The 23,968-nt window shown below is 37.0% G+C and overlaps 1 protein-coding gene across 3 annotated transcripts in view; it reads left to right on the plus strand.

The window, feature by feature from the left end:
• Positions 1 to 21,837, plus strand: part of LOC116303818 (phosphatidylinositol 4-phosphate 5-kinase type-1 alpha) — a 33,187-nt gene extending 11,350 nt beyond the window's left edge. For 2 of the 3 annotated variants that reach the window (XM_089027299.1, XM_089027300.1), the window contains 12 exons: positions 798 to 950; positions 1,435 to 1,494; positions 2,045 to 2,128; positions 2,933 to 3,025; positions 3,562 to 3,624; positions 4,261 to 4,420; positions 12,803 to 12,935; positions 13,934 to 14,066; positions 14,261 to 14,345; positions 14,775 to 14,891; positions 16,598 to 17,041; positions 19,353 to 21,837. In XM_089027299.1, the coding sequence (XP_088883425.1) occupies positions 798 to 950; positions 1,435 to 1,494; positions 2,045 to 2,128; positions 2,933 to 3,025; positions 3,562 to 3,624; positions 4,261 to 4,420; positions 12,803 to 12,935; positions 13,934 to 14,066; positions 14,261 to 14,345; positions 14,775 to 14,891; positions 16,598 to 17,040 (1,524 nt within the window). In that variant the 3' untranslated portion in view covers position 17,041; positions 19,353 to 21,837. The remainder of the gene's footprint in view (positions 1 to 797; positions 951 to 1,434; positions 1,495 to 2,044; positions 2,129 to 2,932; positions 3,026 to 3,561; positions 3,625 to 4,260; positions 4,421 to 12,802; positions 12,936 to 13,933; positions 14,067 to 14,260; positions 14,346 to 14,774; positions 14,892 to 16,597; positions 17,042 to 19,352) is intronic. The other variant, XM_089027302.1, reaches the window with a different exon arrangement.
• Positions 21,838 to 23,968: the final 2,131 nt, after the last annotated feature.

A 23,968-nucleotide genomic window follows, 5' to 3' on the forward strand; every position in this document is an offset into this window, starting at 1 on the left:
TTCAAACCCTCAAAAATGAAGCATTGAGTTTAAATACACTTAGAGTATTTCATAATATGACACTACGGATCTCACCGAACTGTGGCGACACGCCAAAAATTTGTCTCCCTACCACGCCCTAATTCATCTACTGACACGCCTACTCTTGTTACAGCAGTCGGCGTTCCATCTTTCATGTATTGCATTGCACTGTGGTAGCGAGACAAATTTTTGACGTGTCGCCACAGCTTGGTGAGATCTGTAGTAGATAAAAAAGTTTTCCAGTCAATTGCCTCAATGGGTGATTTACAGTTTCAAGTAAAAAATACTGGAAAAAATAAATAAGTTATTTACTGTCCTATAGTCAGTCCAGATAGGAAAAAACTGTGCCCGAGGTCTTGAAAATGATGCCGCTGTATAGCCAAAGTAGCCCTTTGTTCTTCTCTTTAGGACCCTTCCTTTCTTTTTGTTTTAAGATGTCCCTGTGTAACAATGCTTTGTTAAAGCTATCCAATAGAACTGTCCTTCCCTTTAGGATGATGCCTTTCCTTTTGTTTTCAGATGCCCCTGTGTAATGAGAGTTTGTTAGAGCTATCCAATAGAAATGTCCTTCCCTTTAGGATGATGCCTTTCCTTTTGTTTTTAAATGTCCCTGTGTAACGAGAGTTTGTTAGAGCTATCCAATAGAAATGTTCTTCCCTTTAGGATGATGGCTAGTTGCTTTTGTTTTCAAATGTCCCTGTGTAACGAGAGTTTGTTAGAGCTTTCCAATAGAAATGTTCTTCCCTTTAGGATGATTTCTTTCCTTTTGTTTTCAGATGTCCCTGTGTAACGAGGGTTTGTTAGAGCTGTCCAATCCAGGAGCAAGTGGTTCTCTCTTTTACGTTACTAATGACAATCAATTCATAATTAAGACTGTTGATCATAAAGAAGCTGATTTCTTGCAAAAACTGCTGCCAGGATATTATCTGGTAAGACATTCCAGGTATAGGTTTCAGGTGTGAATCCAGGAAGCTGAAATGGGGGTGGGGGCGTAATTTTTTTTAGGTTGAACAAAACTCCTTGTCCTGCCACAGAAATAGTGACATGGAAATGACGTCACTGCAAAACTGAAGTGTCATAAAGTCTGTGAAAATTGACCAGCAAAAAGTAAAAACCTGTCCACCATTGCAACTAATTATTACAGTAATTATTATGCTGCTGTTATCAGCCTATTATAAGCAAATTTTTTTTTGACTTTTGTGGCCTGGAAAACCATGATTTCTAGTGGAAAAGTGACACCTAAGTTTTGCAAATTTTCTCATTCTGATTGGCTAACGTTTTCTCTCAGATCAGCTGATGGGGATAAGTAATTGGACGTAATTTGATTTGAAAGCGCTAGAACGAATAGACAAATAAGACTAAAATCTTGACTTTTACTGTAACAATTATCTCTGTGTTTTATAATGATTGCAGAATCTCAATCAAAATAAGAAAACTCTACTACCAAAGTTTTTTGGTCTTTTTTGTTATCAGGTTAGTACATACAGTATGATAATGTGGTGCTCATAAAATTGATGTATAATAGATATCATTAAAGCTATTTTCATAAACATGCATCCTCGGTGCTCTTGAGTTGCACCTGAAATTTGGTTTTTTGCTGCCGCCGGACAAAAATATGAAAGTTACCGACTGATTAGGTTTGATTGATGGAAGCGGAAAACCAAATTTCAGCGTGCAACTCAAGAGCACCGAGGACGCATGTTTATGAAAATAACTGTGATACGTATTTTCACTCACTATCTCACTTCTGTTTGGACAGGAGCCTTCTACCAATCCCTGATATCATGTAAACTTGACATCACATGATAAATGTATTATCTGTTTTGGTAATCCTGCAGATAATACATTTATCAAGTCAAGTTCACCCAACATCATAATTGGACATTAGAATAGAATGGTTTTCATAAACCTGTGAAATAACATATTTTAGTATGCTTGTTTCACAAGTTAATTAAAACATACTAATATACTATAGAATATAATAGTATGCAACTTCTAATAATTGTTTTTTGTTTTTTATCAGTGTGGAGGAAAAAATATCAGATTGGTTATAATGAATAATCTGTTACCCACAGTTTATAAGTTCCACTGGAAATACGACCTAAAGGTAGAATATAGGCTTCTTTACTTGAGGTCTCTCCATATCCATATCATTTCTCAATGCACAAAATCATCATCATTATACAGTAGTTTGCCTTGTGGCTTGAGATCAGCCTTGTGATGCATTTGCTTTGGAAACCACTGTCCCAATAAACGCATGAAGTCTCTACTATTCATCATTGTCCTTCTTAAGCCTGCTGCCTGTCAACCCCCAGTAGCTACTCTTCTCTCATCCAGGTCTTCAATGGTGTTCATTTATCAAAAAACACCCCAAGGAGGGGGGTACTCTTGCTTGCTTAGGGTAGGGATGTGCCTCTGAGCCCTCTGAACCCTGACCCTCTTCCACTGAGTAAAATCGCTGAAATTCATACCCTGTTCCAGAGCAAGATCGCTGAAAACCATAACCTTTTCCGGTATTGCGAAAATAGATACCCTGTTCCAGAGAGGAGAGAGCGTGATTTCACATACCCTGTCCCAGAGCGAGCGCAATTTTATATACCTCGTTCCAGAGTAGAATTGCTGAAAACCACCTGCTTTCGTAGTGTGCCATTTCCAATAGACCCATCCCGAATTCGCTTGGCTGGCCACGAAACAATGGTTTCATGTCGAGGTTGAACTTGATGAATAAAAGAATGAAGTTCAGTCTCGACTTAAACCATTGTTTCGTTGTCAGTCAAGCGAATTCAGGAAAGGTCTATTTCATTAAAGTAATGGTACTTAATGGACTGACATGGTCTGAAATGGGTAAATGTTATTCCCAAGCTAAAGAGGCAATCAAGTTCATTTATCTAGTATGATTCACTATTTCCAGGGTTCATCATACAAACGAAGGGCATCCAAAACTGAACGAGCCAAAGCAACTCCTACACTGAAAGACTTGGACTTTCTTTCCGACCATCCAGAGGTTAGTGTCTTGCACTGCTTTTGTTTGCTGCTGTGATATTTGCTGATGTTTTTGATAATTATTTTAGTCGTTGTAATCTTGTTTATTAGAAGTGCAGTGGGAAAGCTCACCAGGGCCACCTGGGTTTGTTTCCCTGACTTGGTTTTGTATGATGTTGATAGTTGGTTCTCTCCTGTGCTTCGAGGGTTTTTCTCCAGGTTCCTTGAATTTTCCTCACTCTGAAAATATCAATTTTCTAAATTTCATTTGAAATAGCCACTGTTTGGAAGCACTGTTAATTCTCAATTTTTATTTATTTGTCTGTCTGTTTATTTGTTGGTTTGTTGATTTATTAGTTTTTATATACTGTCGTAGCTGCTGACATTGGTTGTTTTCCTTGCTCTAAACCTTTCCATATTTTTCTATTGCTATAGTGCTTGTCATTGCTTCATTTGTTGTTTCATATGTTACTGGTGCTGTTACTGGTGCTTACTGTTACTGTTGCTAGTACCCTTGCTTTTGTTGCGTCTCACCTCTTGTTTGTCTTTCATCATTAGGGTATATTTCTGGAACCAGATACATATAATTCATTAGTGAAAACAATCCAGAGAGATTGTAGGGTATGTATCAACACAATGTCCATTTACACCTTCTGTCCATTCCTTATATCTATGCATGCATCCATCCATCCATCCATCCGTTTATTTACCCATCCATTGTTCCTTTTATTCCTTTCATCCCTTCCATCCTTCCATTCATTCATCAATTTATCCCACCCCCCCCCCATTCATCCATCCATCCCACCCCATTCTTCCATCCATCCCACCCCATTCTTCCATCCATTCTACCCCATTCTTCCATCCATTCCACCCCATTCTTCCATCCATCACACCCCATTCTTCCATCCATCCCACCCCATTCTTCCATCCATCCCACCCCATTCTTCCATCCATCCCACCCTATTCTTCCATCCATCCCACCCCATTCTTCCATCTATCCCACCCTATTCTTCCATGCATCCCACCCCATTCTTCCATCCATCCCACCTCATTCTTCAATCCATCCCACCCCATTCATCTATTCATCTCATCCCATCCATCAATCCATTCATCATCCATCCATTCACCCATCCATTGTTCTGCCCTTTCCCCCCATTCTCTTTGGGTTCTGCTTGGTTCTTATGCCACCCTTCAATCTATCAAACAGAATTCATTGCAAACATAGATAAACCTTCATTGTTTTGTTCATTCTAACAGGTATTAGAGAGTTTTAAAATCATGGATTACAGTTTATTATTAGCAATACATAACCTAGATGAAGCACAGCGAGAAAGACATCAAGATGGTACCTTAACACCATCAGGTCACATGGCAGCAGATAGACAGACAACAAGCCTTGACTTGGATAACATAACAAGTAAGTGGATTGGGATCCCTGTGGTCTACCATCTCAAATAAAAACTGATTCAAGACTCGAATTCTGATTGGATTTTGGTGTTCCTCATATGGAATAATCCAATCTGAATTTGCCATTCAGATATTTGACTGGGATCCCTGTGGTCTTCCATCGGATAAAAACTGATTCAAAACTCGAATTCTGATTTTCATGTTCCTTATATGGAATAATCCAATCTGAATTTGCCATTCATAATTTTGAATCGTTTAATATTACTTAAGATTCCAAGTTTTTCTAGACTTGTCAAGAATAATAAATGTGAATATTTGAATAATGAAACCATTAATGGACCCTAGGGGAGTACTCTTGTGCCATTTTGACTGTAACTATCCTAGATAAACCTTAATAAGCCTGAAGCGAGGTGACGTTTTACCCCCGTGTCTAGACCATAATCCTTTTCGCACTGCTTTTGTTCTTTAATTATGACTATTGTTCCTGTATTCTCTAAGGAATCAAAAATGTGAATATGAAAGAATTTTAAAAACTATATTATGGTATAGAGTCGGGGGGTAAAACGTCATCTCGCTTCAGGCATATTGATGGTTTTCAACCATTCCCAAGAGAATTAAATAACAAAAGACACGGTGGCCATGTTGGAGAACATAACAAAAGAATTCATTGACAATTCTTTTGTTAAGTTCCTCCAACATGGCCGCCGTGAAAACCACCAACAACTAGTAACAATTGAGGGTTGTCCAAAATAGACGAACTGATACAGATGGTAAAAGTTGGGTTACCATTGGTACAGTTGGTGAAAGTAATTAACATGCAAAATTTGTTCATATCATTAACTTGTTTAATGTGTGTATACTAAATATTTACATGACGTGGTTATGAATGATGTCGTCATACGTAATCATTTAGAATATTAAGTAAAAAAGGATTTAAAAAATAAATTAGAACCCTCCCATCACCAAATATATTACCAATGGTACATTTTGGTTTTCATGGCAAGCCATGAATAAATAATCACCAACTGTATAAACTGTACCAATGGTAATACATTTGGTGAGGGGGCCCTGTCTTTGTGTCTCATTACGTATGCACACTTTACCACAGGCAACCCGATGATAAATTGGCCTACGAAGACAGGGACCCCTTCACCAAATGTATTACCATTGGTACAGTTGGTACGTTTGGTGAAAAATAGAATTGGTCACCCTGTGGTAAAGTGTGCATACGTAATGATACACAAAGACAAGCCCGCTTCACCAAATGTATTACCATAGGTACAGTTGGTACGTTTGGTGAAAAATAGAATTGGTTACCCTGTGGTAAAGTGTGCATACGTAATGAGACACAAAGACAGGGCCCCCTCACCAAATGTATTACCATAGGTACAGTTGGTACGTTTGGTGAAAAATAGAATTGGTTACCCTGTGGTAAAGTGTGCATACGTAATGAGACACAAAGACAGGGCCCCCTCACCAAATGTATTACCATTGGTACAGTTGGTACGTTTGGTGAAAAATAGAATTGGTCACCCTGTGGTAAAGTGTGCATACGTAATGATACACAAAGACAAGCCCCCTTCACCAAATGTATTACCATTGGTACAGTTGGTACGTTTGGTGAAAAATAGAATTGGTCACCCTGTGGTAAAGTGTGCATACGTAATGATACACAAAGACAAGGCCCCTTCACCAAATGTATTACCATTGGTACAGTTGGTACGTTTGGTGAAAAATAGAATTGGTCACCCTGTGGTAAAGTGTGCATACGTAATGATACACAAAGACAAGCCCCCTTCACCAAATGTATTACCATTGGTACAGTTGGTACGTTTGGTGAAAAATAGAATTGGTCACCCTGTGGTAAAGTGTGCATACGTAATGATACACAAAGACAAGCCCCCTTCACCAAATGTATTACCATTGGTACAGTTGGTACGTTTGGTGAAAAATAGAATTGGTCACCCTGTGGTAAAGTGTGCATACGTAATGAGACACAAAGACAGGGCCCCCTTCACCAAATGTATTACCATTGGTACAGTTGGTACGTTTGGTGAATTGGTCACCCTGTGGTACAATCCTGAAACAATATGGCGGTAAAAGATTGGAAGAGATAGCACAGTCCAGCTAGCGAACTTGTGGCGTCGAATGTAATTATATTTGTCAATAGAATGGCTTAGAAAATGGCTAAACTACCTAGTGTTTTTTGGTATACATATAGAGTTTGAGTAAACCATGAAACATTGGCCAGTATAGGGAAGGAGTTTAAAGTGCCTATCACCCTTTTTTTTTTACTTTTTTATATCCAAATATAAGCTATTCTAAGAAACGTGTCGAAATAATTTTTTGATTCTGACCCTTCCTTCTATTTTTTTCGAGCGGTCAAAAGTGCGAAAATAGGCATTTCTTTGACTCTGGCCGCGTAAAATGATAACCTAGAGGACTGGGCTGTGACGTAAGAGGAGTAAGTTGGGTTTAGATGTTTCCTCATTCTCTCTAGATTTCACTGGTATTTATGACCAATTTGCCGTTTATACGCCTTCAAAAGACCTCATTTTTCTGGTTAGAGGATGTTAATTACTTCAGACTTCAAGAATGATATTATTTTTGAATTATTTTAAGAAAAAGAAAAGCAGCGAGAAGTTAAACGCAACCTAGGGAAAACCTCATATTAGGCTGTCACGCTCAGAATCAAGTGTAATAAATTAGTTTCAAAAACTTATAGATTTCACATACAGTAACTCTGAGCACTATATGAACCTACACCCTTTAAGTCATAAATTTTTTAGCATTATTCTTATTAATATCTGATGTATTTATGGATGAATATGTGAGTCCGTGCCGCGCAAAATTCTTCCAGGTCGTTTCCAAATCAGAAACATCAAATGTAAATAACAGAAACAATGAAATAACTCCAGGTAGTTCACAAAATCTTTTTCAATGTAGATGGCTTAACAGTTTTCAAAATATCTAAACATGAATTGCATTATATATTTATACTGTAGTAGTTCAGTCGAGAAACTACATGTAAGGGTGCGTGACACTTCGCATCATCAGTCTACTGTTACTCTGCAGGTCAACATGGTTTCACTTCATAGTCGAATATAATATTTTCTATTCTATCAGTTTTCTATCCTGTCTCACAGTATCTGGCCATACCTATCTTTAAAGATAAAACGATCGTCTATTGAGGGAAATTCGATAAAGGTAAAAAATCTGAAGAGCATTCTACGGTAGCAAATAATTAAAATATTGTGAATAGTAGTATTATTGTGTCAATCGTACGGGAATTTTGTCTCAACCATTCATTACAGCCCTTTTAGCAATGCACCAAATACTTCTTAAGAGTTTAATAACCACTGAAATGTTACCACAATCACCAAAACTGTTTTATTCTTTAATAAACCGGGAATAAATTCCCGATCCGGTGCGAAGACGACTCAGTTCGAGCAATGGCAAGTAAAATGCTACCTGTTATCAACTTCGGTTCCCTATAACGACTCTAGGAATTTGCAGGTAGGAATTTCTATCTATGCTGCTGTACTTTTGGTGTATTTACTAAGGTTTTGACAAGTTTTATTCCCAGCCAATGAGATAATATTTGTGATCGGGTCGGAACCACTTCACTTCAGTCACCTCGCTTGCTTTGCTAGGTTGTGTTCGCTTCACTAATATACCAGTAAATTAGGCTACGAATCCTGATGAGAACTGGAAATGGAATCTTTAGATAATTAACTTCCTCATAGAAGCCCAAGAAAGTAGTTAAAAGTCCAAGGACTTCTAAAAAACCCCAAGAAACGCAAGGACGTCTTCAGTATCCCCCCTAGTATCCCATACATTTCTTTGTAAATCAAGAAGAGCGTGTTGCTCCTTCTACGTCACTAGCCCAGTCTCCCCTCTCGCTCGGTCATATTTTGAAATCTTCCTATTTTCGCACTTTTGACCGCTCGAAAAAAATAGAAAGAAGCGTCAGAATCAAAAAATTCTTTCGACAGGTTTCTTAGAATAGCTTATATTTCGATATAAAAAAGTAAAAAAAAAAGGGTGATAGGCACTTTAAGGTAAAAGATTGCATAAGCGTGCTTCAAGAAATATAATGCTTAGATTAAAGTTTAAGCTTAACTTTATGTGGCCGTCTTCGTGTTTTTTCAAAATAAGTAAGGTCAGTAGAATCTTTGAAAGTTGGTTGTTTGCAAATCGGAAACCGATTTATCGAACTAGTTAGCCAGAGCTATAGTTAGTTTCCATATTTAAAAGCAAAATATATTTATTTGTAAGATTTAGGCTTAACATTACGATCACTCATGTTTGAGCTTCATCACAGTTTTCCCCTTCATATAGGATTGCTCACTTGCTTTAAAAACCTCTGGTTTTTGAATAGAGGCTTTAAACTGACAGATCATTTCTGTTTGAGAATACCGTAGATTCCTTTTGCGATTCCTCTTATATTATCAAAACAAAAACGTGTATTTTATCCACTCTTCGGGCATGTTAAGGGTTTAGTTTGCTATAGCCCAAGATAATTGACTTCTTTGATTCATGTAAACAAAATATTCACAAAATATTACATTTATAAATTCAATTGTAAACATTTTCAATGACAAGCATTTTTTTTGCATAGTTTATAATGAAAACTTTAAGTTATTTATTCATTTAAAATGCTTCCCATATTCTAATAATTATACAAGAAACAGCAGTATATCACTATTTTTTCTTTTACTATCAGTCTTAAAAAGGAGTAGCCATTGCATGCAGGGAACCTTGCATGCATGCGCTTCACAAGTGCCTATTTTTTAATTTAAGTGACAGTGATACTTCACTGTTAGTACTAGGATAACTTTGCCCAGTTCAGAAGTTGATTTTTTGCTGTGTCAAATCTAATTGCCTTTGAGTCCAAGTATACGCCAAGAACTACCATATGAGACAGTAGTTCTTCTGCTTAGCTCCAGAAAACGACATGTGTTTGGTTGACATATACTTGTACTAGGCTAAGAGAAACAGTGCTCAGACTCAAAGGCAATTAGATTCAAAGCAGCAAAAGTTGTACATCTGAACTGGTTATATTAGTACTAGTGACTATAAATACCCCACTATTCTTGAACCACTGCAGCAAGCAAAGGAAATACTAAAATTAATGATATTGCAATTTTTCAATAAGTTTGATCATGAGTGAGCCACCAATATTTTGTGGTATTTGTGTCTCAAAATTATGTGGTTTTTTCTTTATATTTGAGGTTAAAAAATAGGAGGATCGATTTTATTGAAAAGCATACAATATACAAAATCCATATTAGAAGCATATAATATATTTTCTCCTAACTAGTCTGAATATTATCCGGATTTTTTATTTATTTTAATTTATCCTACATGTAATCCTCCTATGTAATAATAATTCAAGATATATGAACATTATACATATGAACACTATACATATTTATCGTTTTTTTGTAAATATATACACATCTAGTTGCAAGGTTGTCATAGAGAGAAAGAACTTTTGTAATTACTTATATATAGTGAGAAAGGAATATATTAAGAAAAAAATATTAATATATTCGTTTCTCACTAAATTACTGTTCTTTCTTCCTATGACATAGACTGCGAACAATCCCACTTTTCCCTTGAATTCTGCGAGCAGGTGTCTGTTGGGATTCCTGTGTATGTGCTCACGGAATTAGGAGGGAAAAGTGAGACTGTTTGCACAGTCTACCAATGACAACCTTCTTGCAACTAGGTGTATATTGCTAGTTTTTATTATAGTTTTCTTCTTTTTGCTCTCACAGAAACTGTTTCAATTTCTTCAAAATTACTTAGTATGTTACCCAAGGAGACCTCTCCAATTTTTGAGCAAAAGTACTATTATTGAAAATGTTATGCAAAAAACAAATGATGCAAGAAAGAATTGAGAAAGGAGAAAAAAACAATAAGTGAGGGTTATTGGCCTGAAGCGAGGGGTTGTGTGATATAATTATTATTCACTGAGGGCAAAGCCTGAGGTGAATATACACATAACCACTAGCTGAAGGTGGATAACTGCCTTATTTTTACATAGCAAGGTCTTCTTAAAGACAAAAGAGGACTTACAAGGCTATGGTTTCAGAATTAATATGGATTTAGTGGACACAACAATAGAAAGCTTTTCGTGGCAAGGTTCCCAGTAATTTTGGAAAAAAAACACACCAAACTTTGAGAAATCATTCACTCAACCCAAAAACTCAACATCAGACATTGGTCCATACATGCAACAACAACAAAAAAAGGAAATATATGAATGACAGTACGGTAATGAGTGGATTGTCATTGGATTTAAAAATATATTATCCAGCAGTCAATTAATGAGGCTAGAATTGGGGCTAATTGACTTGCAGGCTTTGAAGTTTGAGATATGTTTACAAGAAAGTTTGAAATATGTTTACGAAAAAGTTTGAGATATGTTTACGAGAAAGTGATATTTATTTTAGATTATGTGACACACACAGATGCGAACGAAGTAATGAAATATATCTTCGTGATTTGATAATGACATAATGGTATAAGTATACAATATTACAGAAGAGTATAAGGTTTTCCTTGCATTAATATAAAAACATTCTGACATAAGCTTTGTGGTGTGAAGAAGTACACGAGCTGCAATTAACATATCACCTTCTGTCTTCTGACGACAGCCCTTTCCATAAACAAGGAGCTGCGATTAGATCTGTGATTTGAAAACGGCGCATCACATATAATGTTTTCCTACGGGATCCGTTCGTATATTTTCTCGTGTATTAGTTGTGTTCGATGAATATATGTGTCTTCGTGTTTTGAAAACGGCGCATCACACATAATAATGTTTTCCTACGGGAGCCGACGGTATATTTTATCGTTCTCGAGTACATAGTTATCTTCGATTCTTGGCGACCTCAGACAGTTCTTAACATCCACAAAATTACATATGTAACATTCAAAAAATCGAGGTTAATGAATTTGTTGAGAATGTTGAGCAGAAAGATGAAGGGAAAGCACGAACGGTACCAACTGTACCAACGGTACCAATGGTAAGCCCTGAAACAGGGTGATGTGTGGTTTGGTGTCTTATGAATATTTATGTTTACCAAAGGGTGACCAGTTCTAATATGAACACGCAAGCTTTACCAAAGGGTGACCAATTGAACTGATTGACGCGTGCATCTGAATTTTGATGACTTTGATAATGAATTCGTGAATCTTGCATATTAATTACTTTCACCAACTGTACCGATGGTAAACCAGCTTTTACCATCCGTATCAGTTCGTGTATTCTGGACATACATGTAACAATTATCGGAGATGTATTTTAAATCCCGAGTTTTCATATTCTCAGAATGAATAATACATATCTATATTTCAATAATCAAACCATTGATGAAACCTAGGTAATTAAGCTTGAAAAGTTTTGACTGTATCATTAGCCTATCTCATTTACCCTTTCCTCACAAACATAACCTTTCTGGCCACTAGCAAGCCTTTGAAATTCTGTTAATTAAAAAAATGGGTCAGTTCCGGGAAATATTTACTTGCAAATGTTTGCTTGTAGATTTTCTTCAAAAACAAAAATCAAAAAAAGCACTTAGTGCTTTGTTAGCTACTATTGCTTATTTCAAGCACTGTGGCAAATGTGATATAATTTCGAGATACATAACCGTAGACCAACACTTTCTCCCTGTTAACTTTGATTAGCACATGCTATTAATGACGCCTGGATAGAAAAGGGGCCACCATCCATGATGAGATTTTATTGGACGAGCAGGGAAGGGAACAAATTTGTCTAAAGGGACACCTTTCCCTAAAAAAGGCTTTGAATATAGATAATTGAAGTCTGTGGGAATAGCTTAGAGTGCATGTACTAAATATCCGAGAAAAACGTTGTAAGAAATTGCTCAGATTTGCACGTATTATTAAGTTCAGTAGACCTCCGTAGACCTCAGATCTACCAAACTTTGCACTAACTTGAACACAATTTTGTTAGTTAACTTTTTCACGGATATATGGTATGCACTCTACTAAATGACGGACCATTAGATTGGGGGGGGGGGGGGGGGGTAGGAGGGGGCGGGGCAAAAAAAAACCCAAAAAATTGAGAACAGCTTCAAAGAGTGAAAAACATCGTGCTGAGAAAAGCGCCAGAAAAAATTCCAAATTACGTCCAAAAAATATTTCCTGCACAACCATGAGGTGTAAAGAACAATTCCGGAACAAAATAAATTGCCTACCCCGCCTCCCCCCCCCCCCCCCCCCCCCCCCCCCCCCAAATCTAATGGTCCGTCCCTAAATTCTTGTTTGACACGTTTAATAGTACTGTAACTAAGAACTAAGAATACATTGTTTAAAATATTGGATACATACTGTAACACACGTTTTTGTCTTTACACAGTCGAACATAAAGAAAACGATCAGCTAGAGGCACCAGACACCGCAGCTCTACAGCGATCCAAGAGTCTAAAGGGAAGAGAAGGGTTCAATACAGTATGGGAAGCAATTACAGTCAAAGAAACTGGGGAAAGACCGTGAGTGTTGGGTTTTGACTTTATCCAAGTGGGCTCCCTGTGAAAGAAAAATCACAGGGAGCCCATTAGAACTGTGCAAAATAACTAGACGTTGTGATTGGATGATTCATAAAGAAACAATGGTGGTTTTTTTTTTAATGTTACGACATGTATTGTTTACATACGTGGTATACTGTACATTTTCCACTCGAGCAATAACCATTCTTATGGGAAGCCATTTGAATGTTACGGCATGTCGTATGGTGTACGTGCTGTAAGTCAGTACTGTACATTTTCCATTCGTGCAATAACCATTCTTAGCTTATGGGAAGCCATTTGAATGTTACGGCATATCGTATGGTGTACCTGCTGTAAGTCAGTACTGTACATTTTCCACTCGTGCAATAACCATTCTTATGGGAAGCCATTTGAATGTTACGGCATATCGTATCGTTTACGTGGTATAAGTCAGTAATGTACATTTTTCACTCGTGCAATAACCATTCTTATGGCAAGGCATTTGAATGTTACGGCATGTCGTATGGTGTACGTGCTGTAAGTCAGTACTGTGCATTTTCCACTCGTGCAATAACCATTCTTATGGGAAGCCATTTGAATGTTACGGTATGTCGTATGGTGTACGTGCTGTAAGTCAGTACTGTGCATTTTCCACTCGTGCAATAACCATTCTTATGGGAAGCCATTTGAATGTTGCAGCATGGCGTATTGTGTGTACGTGGTATAAGTCAGTTCTGCACGTTTTCCACTCGTACGATAACCATTCTCATGGGAAGTCATTTGAATGTTACGGCATGTCGTATGGTGTACGTGCTGTAAGTCAGTACTGTGCATTTTCCACTCGTGCAATAGCCATTCTTATTGGAAGCCATTTGAATGTAACGGCATGTCGTATGGTGTGTATGTTTCTCCCAACACTAGTAAAGCTCTCTAAGTACCGTTGCCGTTCGATAAATGGTTTATTTTAAGACAATTGTCCTCTAACAGAGTATTGTTGTTAGGTTTGGTGGTATTCCTGCGAGGAACGCTAAAGGAGAAAGACTGTTACTGTTCATTGGTATTATCGATATTCTGCAAAGCTATCGACTAAAGAAAAAACTAGAACATGGATGGAAGTCCATTGTTCACGATGGGGTGAGACATGTTCGTTATAGTAAAAATATATCCATCCTTCCATCCATCCATCCTTCCATCCATTCATCCGTCCGTCCGTCCGTCCGTCCGTCCGTCCGTCCGTCCATCCATCCATTCATCCTTCCTTCCGTCCGTCCGTCCATCCCCATCCATCCATTCATCCATCCATTCATTTGTTTATTCATTTTTAACAGGATACAGTTTCTGTCCATCGTCCAAGTTTTTACAGCAAAAGATTTCTAGATTTTATGAGTACGAAAGTCTTCAAGAAATTACAAGGTATTCCTCATTTTTAGCCAGCCGCCCAAGAGGTTTACATATGTGTAGCTTTTTGAGAGATTGAAGACACCTTGTGCTCTAGCTTCAACTTACATTAACGTTTAATTGACTTAAGCTAGACCACAATACATCCTGTGTATTTAAACTCAGAAAATTCCCATGGTTCATGGTTCCGACTCCCCTTAGTTACCGTTGCTATGTCCCACAAGCGGAAAATTGATATAGTTTAAATAGTTTACTGCTTTGCGAAAAGAGTAGAAAATTCCCTCGTCATTCTCGTAATACTCTTTAAACCAGATTCTGTGTAGGACAAGATTTTAATTCCACTGGAAAAACTATTGCGAGGTTGATTGGTGTTCTATCGTATGACGGAACTATGAATCGGTTCTTAACAATGAGTTGAGCGAGCATTTCATTTTAAATTCTCAGGAAAAGAGAAAACGTCACCAAGAAAGCGATCACTGGGAGGAGGCCTGGGTCGAGCACGATCAATGACCGAAGCTGATCGATCACGAAACGATTCACGAAGAGAACGAACGTTAACGGGTGAGATTCATACATTATTAACAGATCGGTTTCGATCGTTTAACGAAGGTCGAGGAGCGTCTGAGGCTGGTCAGAAACGAAAAGCAACTACTAATGCTTCTCACCGATTGAGACAAAACACTGCAGATTCTTTACCGACTAAGAAGTCTATTGGTAAGAATTGGTTTGGTTTATTTTGACATCCAAATTCATAACAATGTTTTTGTTCAAAATTCATTCTAAAACCATCGTAAATGAAGTTGCACTTTAGCTTAGCCTTGACTTTCGCATTTTTTAATGATGTTTTTCGCCATTTGGGTTCCCTGTGTAATTCTGAATGCGGCGAGACTGGGATAGAGTCGAGTTTGGCAAACACAGGCAACCCGAATGAGGAAAATAACGTTGAAAATGCGTTGAAATGTAAGTAGAGGGTATGCTACCGTGCACGATAAGACCACTCCAAAGTCACTCCATCGACCATTGTGTACATAATCATTGTGTAGAATAGTGTAGATTTAATGTGTGTAGCTAGCCTATTGCTGGCAAGTCTCCATAGCAACGCAAAGGAATCGGAGATTTAACAATAGAGGCTTTTCACTTTGCACAATCACGTGCCGGCGCCCATAATACAGCTTTGGCTACCTGTGGTTAGATGCCAGAACAATAAAATCCCTTTGCTCTCGGGAATTGAATTCTTTCTCGTAAAACGATTGTATTGTTCCTGTCATCTAACATGGCTGCCGTCACGTGATGGTGCAAAGCCTGTATTAAGGCTTGTTTGGACGGTACGATTTTCGCCTACAACTATCGTATACAACATGCTTGCGTCTGTCGTAGGCGAGTTGTAGGCTTGATTTACACGCTACGACTCGAGTTGTAGAATGGCGCGAGCGTGTTGTACACGATAGTTGTAGGCGAAAATCGTACCGTCTAAAGCGGCCTTTAGACTCTCGCTCTCAGTGGCGTATAAGGCCAAAGACTAAAGGTCGAATAGGCTATTGTCCTGAAATCATGAGGGCGAGATATCTAATCGTTATAAGTATAAACCTGCTTTGGATTTCAAAACCAGCACGTTTCGCTACTGGTACTCTATCCCTAATAGACCACTAGTACCTCAGCCAATCAGAGTGCAGGATCCGTGATAGATCATTAGTATGTTTAGACTAATCTAAAATACACCTACGCCTTTCAATTCTATTTTTCTTACACCACAATCTCTTTGGCTTATCGTACTTTAACTTTTCACGGAGTTGAAGTCGTAAGCGCGTCGGAGTCGGGAGCGCGTCGGAAGTGAAATCGCCAAAGAATCGGAAGGCTTCCTTTTTCTTGGCTTTTACCTACGCCTATGACAAACGATTTCTATTTGCAATTTCACGAATGAACTGCTTCCGACTCCGCCACAAGTGAAAACCGTATTTTTTTAACTTTACTGTCGTGTGTTACCCTCTTGAAATAAAGTTCTTTCATTCATTCACTCATTCGATCTCAATTGGGCAATTTGCATACGAAGCTAAAAGGGTCTATTAGTGAAAGTTCAACCTGAAAATAGACCCCTTGCATGTGATGTCAAAGCGGCTCGATCTGGGGGACAAAACAAAAGAAATCAATTGTTTTGCCCTTCAAATTCAGCTGGATTCCAAAGTGCTGCAAGGGGTCCGATTACGTCACCATTTAGCTATATTAAAAAAGAAGCATGTTTCTATGGTAACGTATTATTTATTTCCTAGAACAATCTGCCGAAGATATAGTATCAACAAGCAAGGGTAACACCGAGCAGCACAAGGGATCTCCTGACTCGGGTATCCCAGCTTCCCCTCGAAACGACTCTGTAAGTAATGCTCCGAAAGAGAGCACTACTCCCAAAGAAATAATCACAGAAGTTACTCACAATTCACGAGAAATTACGCATACGCAAGATAGAGAAACCGCTGTCACGTTAGAATCAAGTGTCCGCATTAGTGATCAAGTTGCAAACGTCCATGGAGAAAAACCCAAAATTTCTGAACAAAGTATTACTTTATCGGATAAGACTCGGAAAGAGTCGGACAATACTCGGGAAGATCGTAATGTTGCGGGCAAGAATCGGACTTTGTGGGACAGACCTTGGAATGAAGATGAAACTGGCGAATCAAGAAAAGATTATATTACAGAAGAAACAGATCAAAGTTGAGGTACTGAAACAAATCAAAACAAGAAAAAAAACTCTTTCTTTTCTATCGTTTCTTATACGTCTTGAGTATGAGTTTTCTTTTTAAAATTTGTTTAGTTGTTTTGCTTTGTGTATTCCATTTTCTTTTGTGATTTTTTGTTTTTTGTTTTTTTTTTCCTGGTTAATGTTGCTTATTGTACTTTTTTGTTTTATTTTCAATTCTTTTTACTTTATCTTGTTTTTCTTTGTATTTCTCTTTATATTTTGTTTGGTATTAGCGTGTTTATCTTTTGTCTTATTTTATCTTTATTTCTTTTTTTTCCTTTCCTTTATTTATTTTTTATTTTTTTTCGTTTTCTTCATGTCTTTGGCCTACCTTTTGGCTTCAGTTCAACTACTTTCTCTGATATCTTTCGTAAATGTCTAATTTCCAACATTTACTCATCAAAAAAAACAAAAAAAAAAAAACTCACTATGACTTAGAATAAAGCTTAAGAAAATTAAAAATTTTGATGCTAAGTGACCTCGCTGATAAATAGCAAGGCCTGTCTACTACTTCAAATGGTAACACGAAACTTAAACGAAACGACATCAAACATCCGACTAAGAAAAAATTGAAAGTAGAATGATTGTATTCTCCCATAACTTTTTTTTTAAATTCTTAAAAGAATAATTCTTAAACTCCATTTGATAAATCTCATTTTAAACCCAGTCTCAAGATAACAAAACGGACTAAACGAGATGAGAGAAGACTGGTAAAGAGGCAGTCGCTATAAATATTCATTTTCAAGTCTAGCATTCTTTCTCTTGACGTCTGCAACTTGCTCCACTCGTTTCTATCTCATGATAATTGGTAATATCACTTACGTCCCTAATCACGCGAGGCTGTTTCATCAGAAACTCATGAGCGAGTTGAAACGTGTAACACTATACATACATCAGGAGTTCCGCGCAACTGTTCAAGCTCAAGGGGTCATAAAGTAGGACCTTGGGTTGTAAAAATTTCTATATTTTGGTATACTTTATTTGGAACTAGCATAACGCTACTTGCTCTAGAATATTTAATGAAAATAGTGCTTGAAAAATGAAATGAAAAATGCAATTAACATATAGCAGTTTTTACCCATGATCCCACTGTTTGACCTCGCGATTAAAAAGTTTTTATACCATATTTTGAATTATGAGTTTGGCTTTAAGATGGCCGCTTCATATCAAACTTCTCTCTGAATTTCCTGAGTTTCATTTGAGATTTACTGAATCTTTCGATCAAGTATTTGCGATATCCAGTTATCTTTAAATTAATTTTGGAAATTTTTGGGCAAGAAGTCTCCAAGAAGTCGTGATTTATTGTAAAAAAAAATTGTCAAGTAAAAAGTTGAATATTCTCGGACATCGTTCTAAAAAAATGTATGGCTGTTACACGTTTCAACCATCTAATGAGTTTCTGCTTTCATGTCATTGGTAAAGTCAAATAAAGACTAATAAGGTAAAGTTATTTCTTTAAGTGAAACACAAACCCAAAGCTTGTATAACGCTCCTTGACTGAAATAAATCCTTCTAAACTTATGTTAATTGTTTAAAATCTTTAATAACTTACATTCATTATAAAGGTATGCTTGCAGTTCCTAAATGACCATGTTGGATGACTTGAACAAATATTTGTAATACGTCCTTCAACATGGTGAATAGCTTAATCAATCAAATCGATGTTCTAAGCATTGTGATGCTTATGCAGTTATTTAAATCAGGTCGGTTAAACCAGCTTAGTTGCAATGTTGCATACCTAGCCCAAAACACACTATTGGTGATTTTAATACAATTAGTGAAAGATCATAGCAATATTGAATTTTCTCAAACCGTATCTGCACGTTTTATTTACATATCCACAATAAATTTAAGCTATGCAACATGCAACAACTTTGACCTACTCAACTTCAAAACGCAGTTTTCCCAAAATATTGTCACATTTTACCACAAAACATGATATTTCCCACATCTGTAGGCATTTCTGAACAGGGAAGGGGAGGAGAATGGTGCAATCTTTCAGGCTCCTCCCCTATAGCAATAACGGCTAGCTAATTGAAATGTTAGACCATGTTGTACAACAGGTTGGTCTCTCTATTAGCCATTCCGAGGTTGAGAAAAAAAGCGAGGCAAGTTAACATTGCAGTGCATCGTGGGACTGTTTTCTTTTTGTGGGGGCAAAATAGATGCCATCTTGAAAATATGCAGTGCAATAACGACTTGACCCACTCTTTTTCTCAACTTCAGAATTGCTAATAGCTTTAATACTTAACTTTATAATTTATACTTTTTTTTTTATTTCCTTTTAGAATAAACATTCTACTGTGAAACGACAAGTCAGCTTTCAGCTTCCCGACGACGAAGACCCACTTCAGGATTTTTTAATAGAGAAAGAAAATGCCCATGGGGATTGATAAATAGATACTGTGGGACCAAGGAGGGGACTGGGAGTGAATCATCACAATTGATTTAATTACCATTTGGTTTTTTGGGCTTCTTCACCAAAAATGCATTCGATGAACTTTTCTAACTCGGCAGCCGTGTTGGCTAAAACAATCAATATGTTTTTTCCTCATGTGCCCTCGCATTCGATGCAGCTTTGATTCTCATAAAAAATTCTTGGAGTGCAACCAGAAATTCCCTTGATATATAATTAACGATGAAGCGGCTGCCATTTTTGTCGATCAAAATAGAAAAGCTTGGGAATGCTTTGGATAGTCAATCATCATGGCGGCTATCAAAGAATAAACATGGTCATGTGATAAAAGTTGTCAAACACAAGGCAACCAATCGAGGCTGCAAGGTATGCATTTATAAAGTAAATTAAAGTTACCCTGCAGCGTCGATTGAGTTTGGTTTGTTTTTTTCCTGTATGACAATGGGAATTATGCTAAGCGGTCATTAGTCATCATTAGGTGGTGGGTATGTTGGATGACATTAGAAAAGCTGAGAAGATGTATTATATTATTAGTCATGCCAAATGCCAAATATGGCTTTCTTTTTTATTCCGCTTTTTTTTTTTTTTTTTCAAACTGCTGATTAAGGTGGGCACTACAAACCAGCTATTGTTAACATCATCCAACATGGCTGCCACTTTTATTCCCTTAGGAATGATTACAAACCACTTATTGTGAACATCATTCAATATGGCTAACACTTTTATTCCCTTGGGAATAATTACGAACCACCTATAGTGAACATCATCCAACATGGCTGCCACTTTTATTCCCTTAGGAATGATTACAATATATCCACCTATAGTGAACATCATCCAAAATGGCTGCCACTTTTATTCCCTTAGGAATGATTACAAACCACTTATTGTGAACATCATCCAATATGGCTAACACTTTTATTCCCTTGGGAATAATTACAAACCACCTATAGGGAACGTCATCCAACATGGCTGCCACTTTTATTCCCTTAGGAATGATTACAATATATCCACCTATAGTGAACATCATCCAAAATGGCTGTCACTTTTATTCCCTTAGGAATGATTACAAACCACTTATTGTGAACATCATCCAAAATGGCTGCCACTTTTATTCCCTTGGGAATAATTACAAACCACCTATAGTGAACACCATCCAATATGGCTGCCACTTTTATTCTCTTAGGAATGATTACAATCCACCTATAGTGAACATCATCCAAAATGGCTGCTACTTTCATTTTCTTAGGAATGATTACAAACCACCTATAGGGAACACCATCCAACATGGCTACCACTTTTATTCCCTTAGGAATGATTACAAACCACCTATAGTGAGCATCATCCAATATGGCTGCCACTTTTATTTTCTTAGGAATGATTACAAACCACCTATAGTGAACATCATCCAATATGGCAAACACTTTTATTCCCTTAGGAATGATTACAATCCACCTATAGTAAACATCATCCAATAACATGACTGCTACTTTTATTAATGAGATATGTTCCACATAAAGGTTAAATCATCTATGGACATCTTTTTCCACTTAGGAAGGATTACAAACCACTTATAGTGAACACTAATTGTGGCTCCTAATTTAATTCCCTTAGGAATAATTACAATCCACTTATAGTGAACAGCATCCAACATGGCTACCACTTTTATTCCCTTAGGAATGATTACATTAACCACTTATAGTGAACATTAATTATGGCTGCTATTTTTATTTACCTGATTGTTAACCATGAGCTTTAATCAATATGATTATCTCGTATGTGATGGCAACCATGACATAAGGACTCTATTGTAGTGCCCCCTGTCATGGCTGCCATATATCACGAGGTTTTGCAAAGCCTCTATATTTGAAAAAAGTTTGATGAAGGTTATGTTGCTTACCATGCTTGAAGTGTATATTCATATGTAAATAATGTCATCACAGAAGAAATTATGCATAAAAACGTGAAGAAGTTTAGAAAAATTTCGTATCTGTGACCTTTCGCTGATTGAATTCGCATCACCCATAGTGCATTTCGGGCTTGGTATGCAACAAAACCTTCCCCAACCTTTTGAAAATAGACCCCTTGCACCGAGTCCCTAAAGGAATTGTTCTAATCGACAAAACGTTTTTTGTTTTTGTTTTTTTTTTTGCGTAAGAAAAGACGGCCTATTGTTTTGTCACCCAGAACGACTTCTCTAAGAAATCAGTGCAAGGAGTCTATAGCTGTATACTGTCTACCACGTCGGCCATTTTTGTCTCGTACAATTTTTCCACTAGAAACTTACTATTCTATACATTCCCATGTACAAAAGGGGTCTGGTTTGAAATAACTACTGATAAAAGCAAGCAAATAACCTTGTTTTTTATGTTTTGGGGTTTTTTTTCTTTTTCTTTTTTCTTTTTTCAGTGTCTTTCAACAATTATTGATATTTTAAACACCTCTAAAATCATGCGTAATAGGTAAATTACGAGCCTTAGATGAAACGACTGAAGAAGAGTGCCATACAATCCTTTCACAACTTCAAGTCGCGTAGACAATGAGCCAGCCCAACTAGAAACCGCGTACAGCTGTTTCGGCCTGTATTGGGTCTCGTCAGCACGGTGTATCTAGTGAACTGGCAATCCCACGAAAAAGTAGTACTACAGATAGATGAGGCAGTAAAATCAGCGATTCTTGCAATGATTTACTGCGATATTCTTCAAACTTGAAGTAAAAAGTTGCACGCTGGAATTTGTTTTTTCGCTGCCGTCAATCAAAAATAATGAGAGCTAAGGCCAAAGAGGCTCATGAGAAATCAAATAAGCAAGGCGCAAACATGAATGATTTATTTTTGATATCTGTGAATTTTTACCGTTTTTTATCTTTTAATTTTTTTAAGGATGGTGCCTACTATTGTTAGCGCGCACACTTATTGCGCATCTACATCAAGGGATTCCTGCGGGTTTCAAAAAGAAAAACAATCGAAGGTACAGAAAACGTCGGCTTGGGACAAATTTAAGGGCAAAAAACAACAGCAATAACTATTTCGTTATGTAATCAAAGGTGGTAATCTTCAAAAATAACGTGGTTTTTTTGGCGAAAAATCATGTTTTTACTTTCTAGAAAAAGCAGTTTCGATGGCCTTGGATCGGTGAATAATAAAAGAACTTCAGTATTTCCTTACAGATAAGCTTAGTTTGTTTTAAAGTTAAATGAAAATTGAAAAGGAATCACACATTACACCAAATCTCAACCATTTATCTAGGTTTTCCTGCGAGTATATAGCTACATAAAATGAACTTTTGTTGTTGAAAGAACTCGTATTTACATAAACTGTCTTTCACTCGCTAAGACATTTATTCAAAAACATTCACGCAAAAGGCATACTGACAAAGAAAATTATTATTTTGGTTTATTAATTCTGTCTCTTGCGCTTGTGAATTAAACCTGAATGTAAGTTTTGATTTTACGAAAGTTTTTGCCTGGTTCTTGCTTTGCTTGCATGACTGCCATGAAACATTCATGGAAAGCCGTCCTTTTTCTGACTTCAAAAATACTTTTACATAACATTTGCATAAGGAAATCTTTTCTTCTACACAGGAAGGAATTATTAATCATTGTTCTTCGAATTGTATAAGTTTTCTGGTACTTTGAAGGCTTGAAATATCGCTTTTTCTTTAGTTTTCCTCCTGCTTGTAAAACAACGAAGAGAGGAGCTGGTGCAAACACACCAAAAACAGAGCTGGTCACGCTGTTTCGTAACGCATCGTCACGCTTGTCACGCTTTTAGCACACGATTTATCCTCAAAAAATACTTTAAAAAATGATAACTTTTTAAAACGCGTGGGTACCCCCATTTTTTTCCTCCAAAATATAAGAGAAATATTCAGATATTTTTTTATACTAGAATTTCTAAAATAAAAATGGTTTTGGATGCAAATGTAAGCAAAAATATAGTATCCTTTCAGAACCATACTTTACACTTTTGAGGGAAAAAATTGTTTTTAAAAATGGTTTCTCATATGATACATAAAAGTTTATATGTTTGAAATAAAGAACACAACTTGTTGTTTATTTGAAACAAGTTTCAGATAAAATCTATCAAAGCAACTTTGAAATATGATTTTTTTCCCTTGCGTAAAAATGTGCTTACGTCATCGATGCTTAACGTCAATTATCTCGCTTAGATGCTTGGGTAACCCCAATTTTTTTCCGGATTCCAGTGGTCTCTTGGGCGAGGTAAGGCCAAGATAACAGCACTGCCAGACCAATCACAATAATTCTCTCCACAATTACCTCACCTCTTGAAAGGTAGCCGTGCCTTTGCATCGAAGCGAGACGAACGGTGATTACAATGATAGACTTTTTTTAACAACTTGAATAATTATTTACGCCAAAATCACGGCAGTGCCAGACCATACACATTGCACGAGAAAAAAATAATCCAACCAAAATTATAGATAACATAGCGGTCGTTGACACGCAAGCAGCTTCAAGCTTTTCATAGTC

The sequence above is a fragment of the Actinia tenebrosa genome, unplaced genomic scaffold, assembly GCF_029948245.1.
Source record: "Actinia tenebrosa isolate PJP-AT-01 unplaced genomic scaffold, QUT_ActTen_1.0 PGA_scaffold11__36_contigs__length_13525064, whole genome shotgun sequence".
Classification (NCBI taxonomy): Eukaryota; Metazoa; Cnidaria; class Anthozoa; order Actiniaria; family Actiniidae; genus Actinia; species Actinia tenebrosa.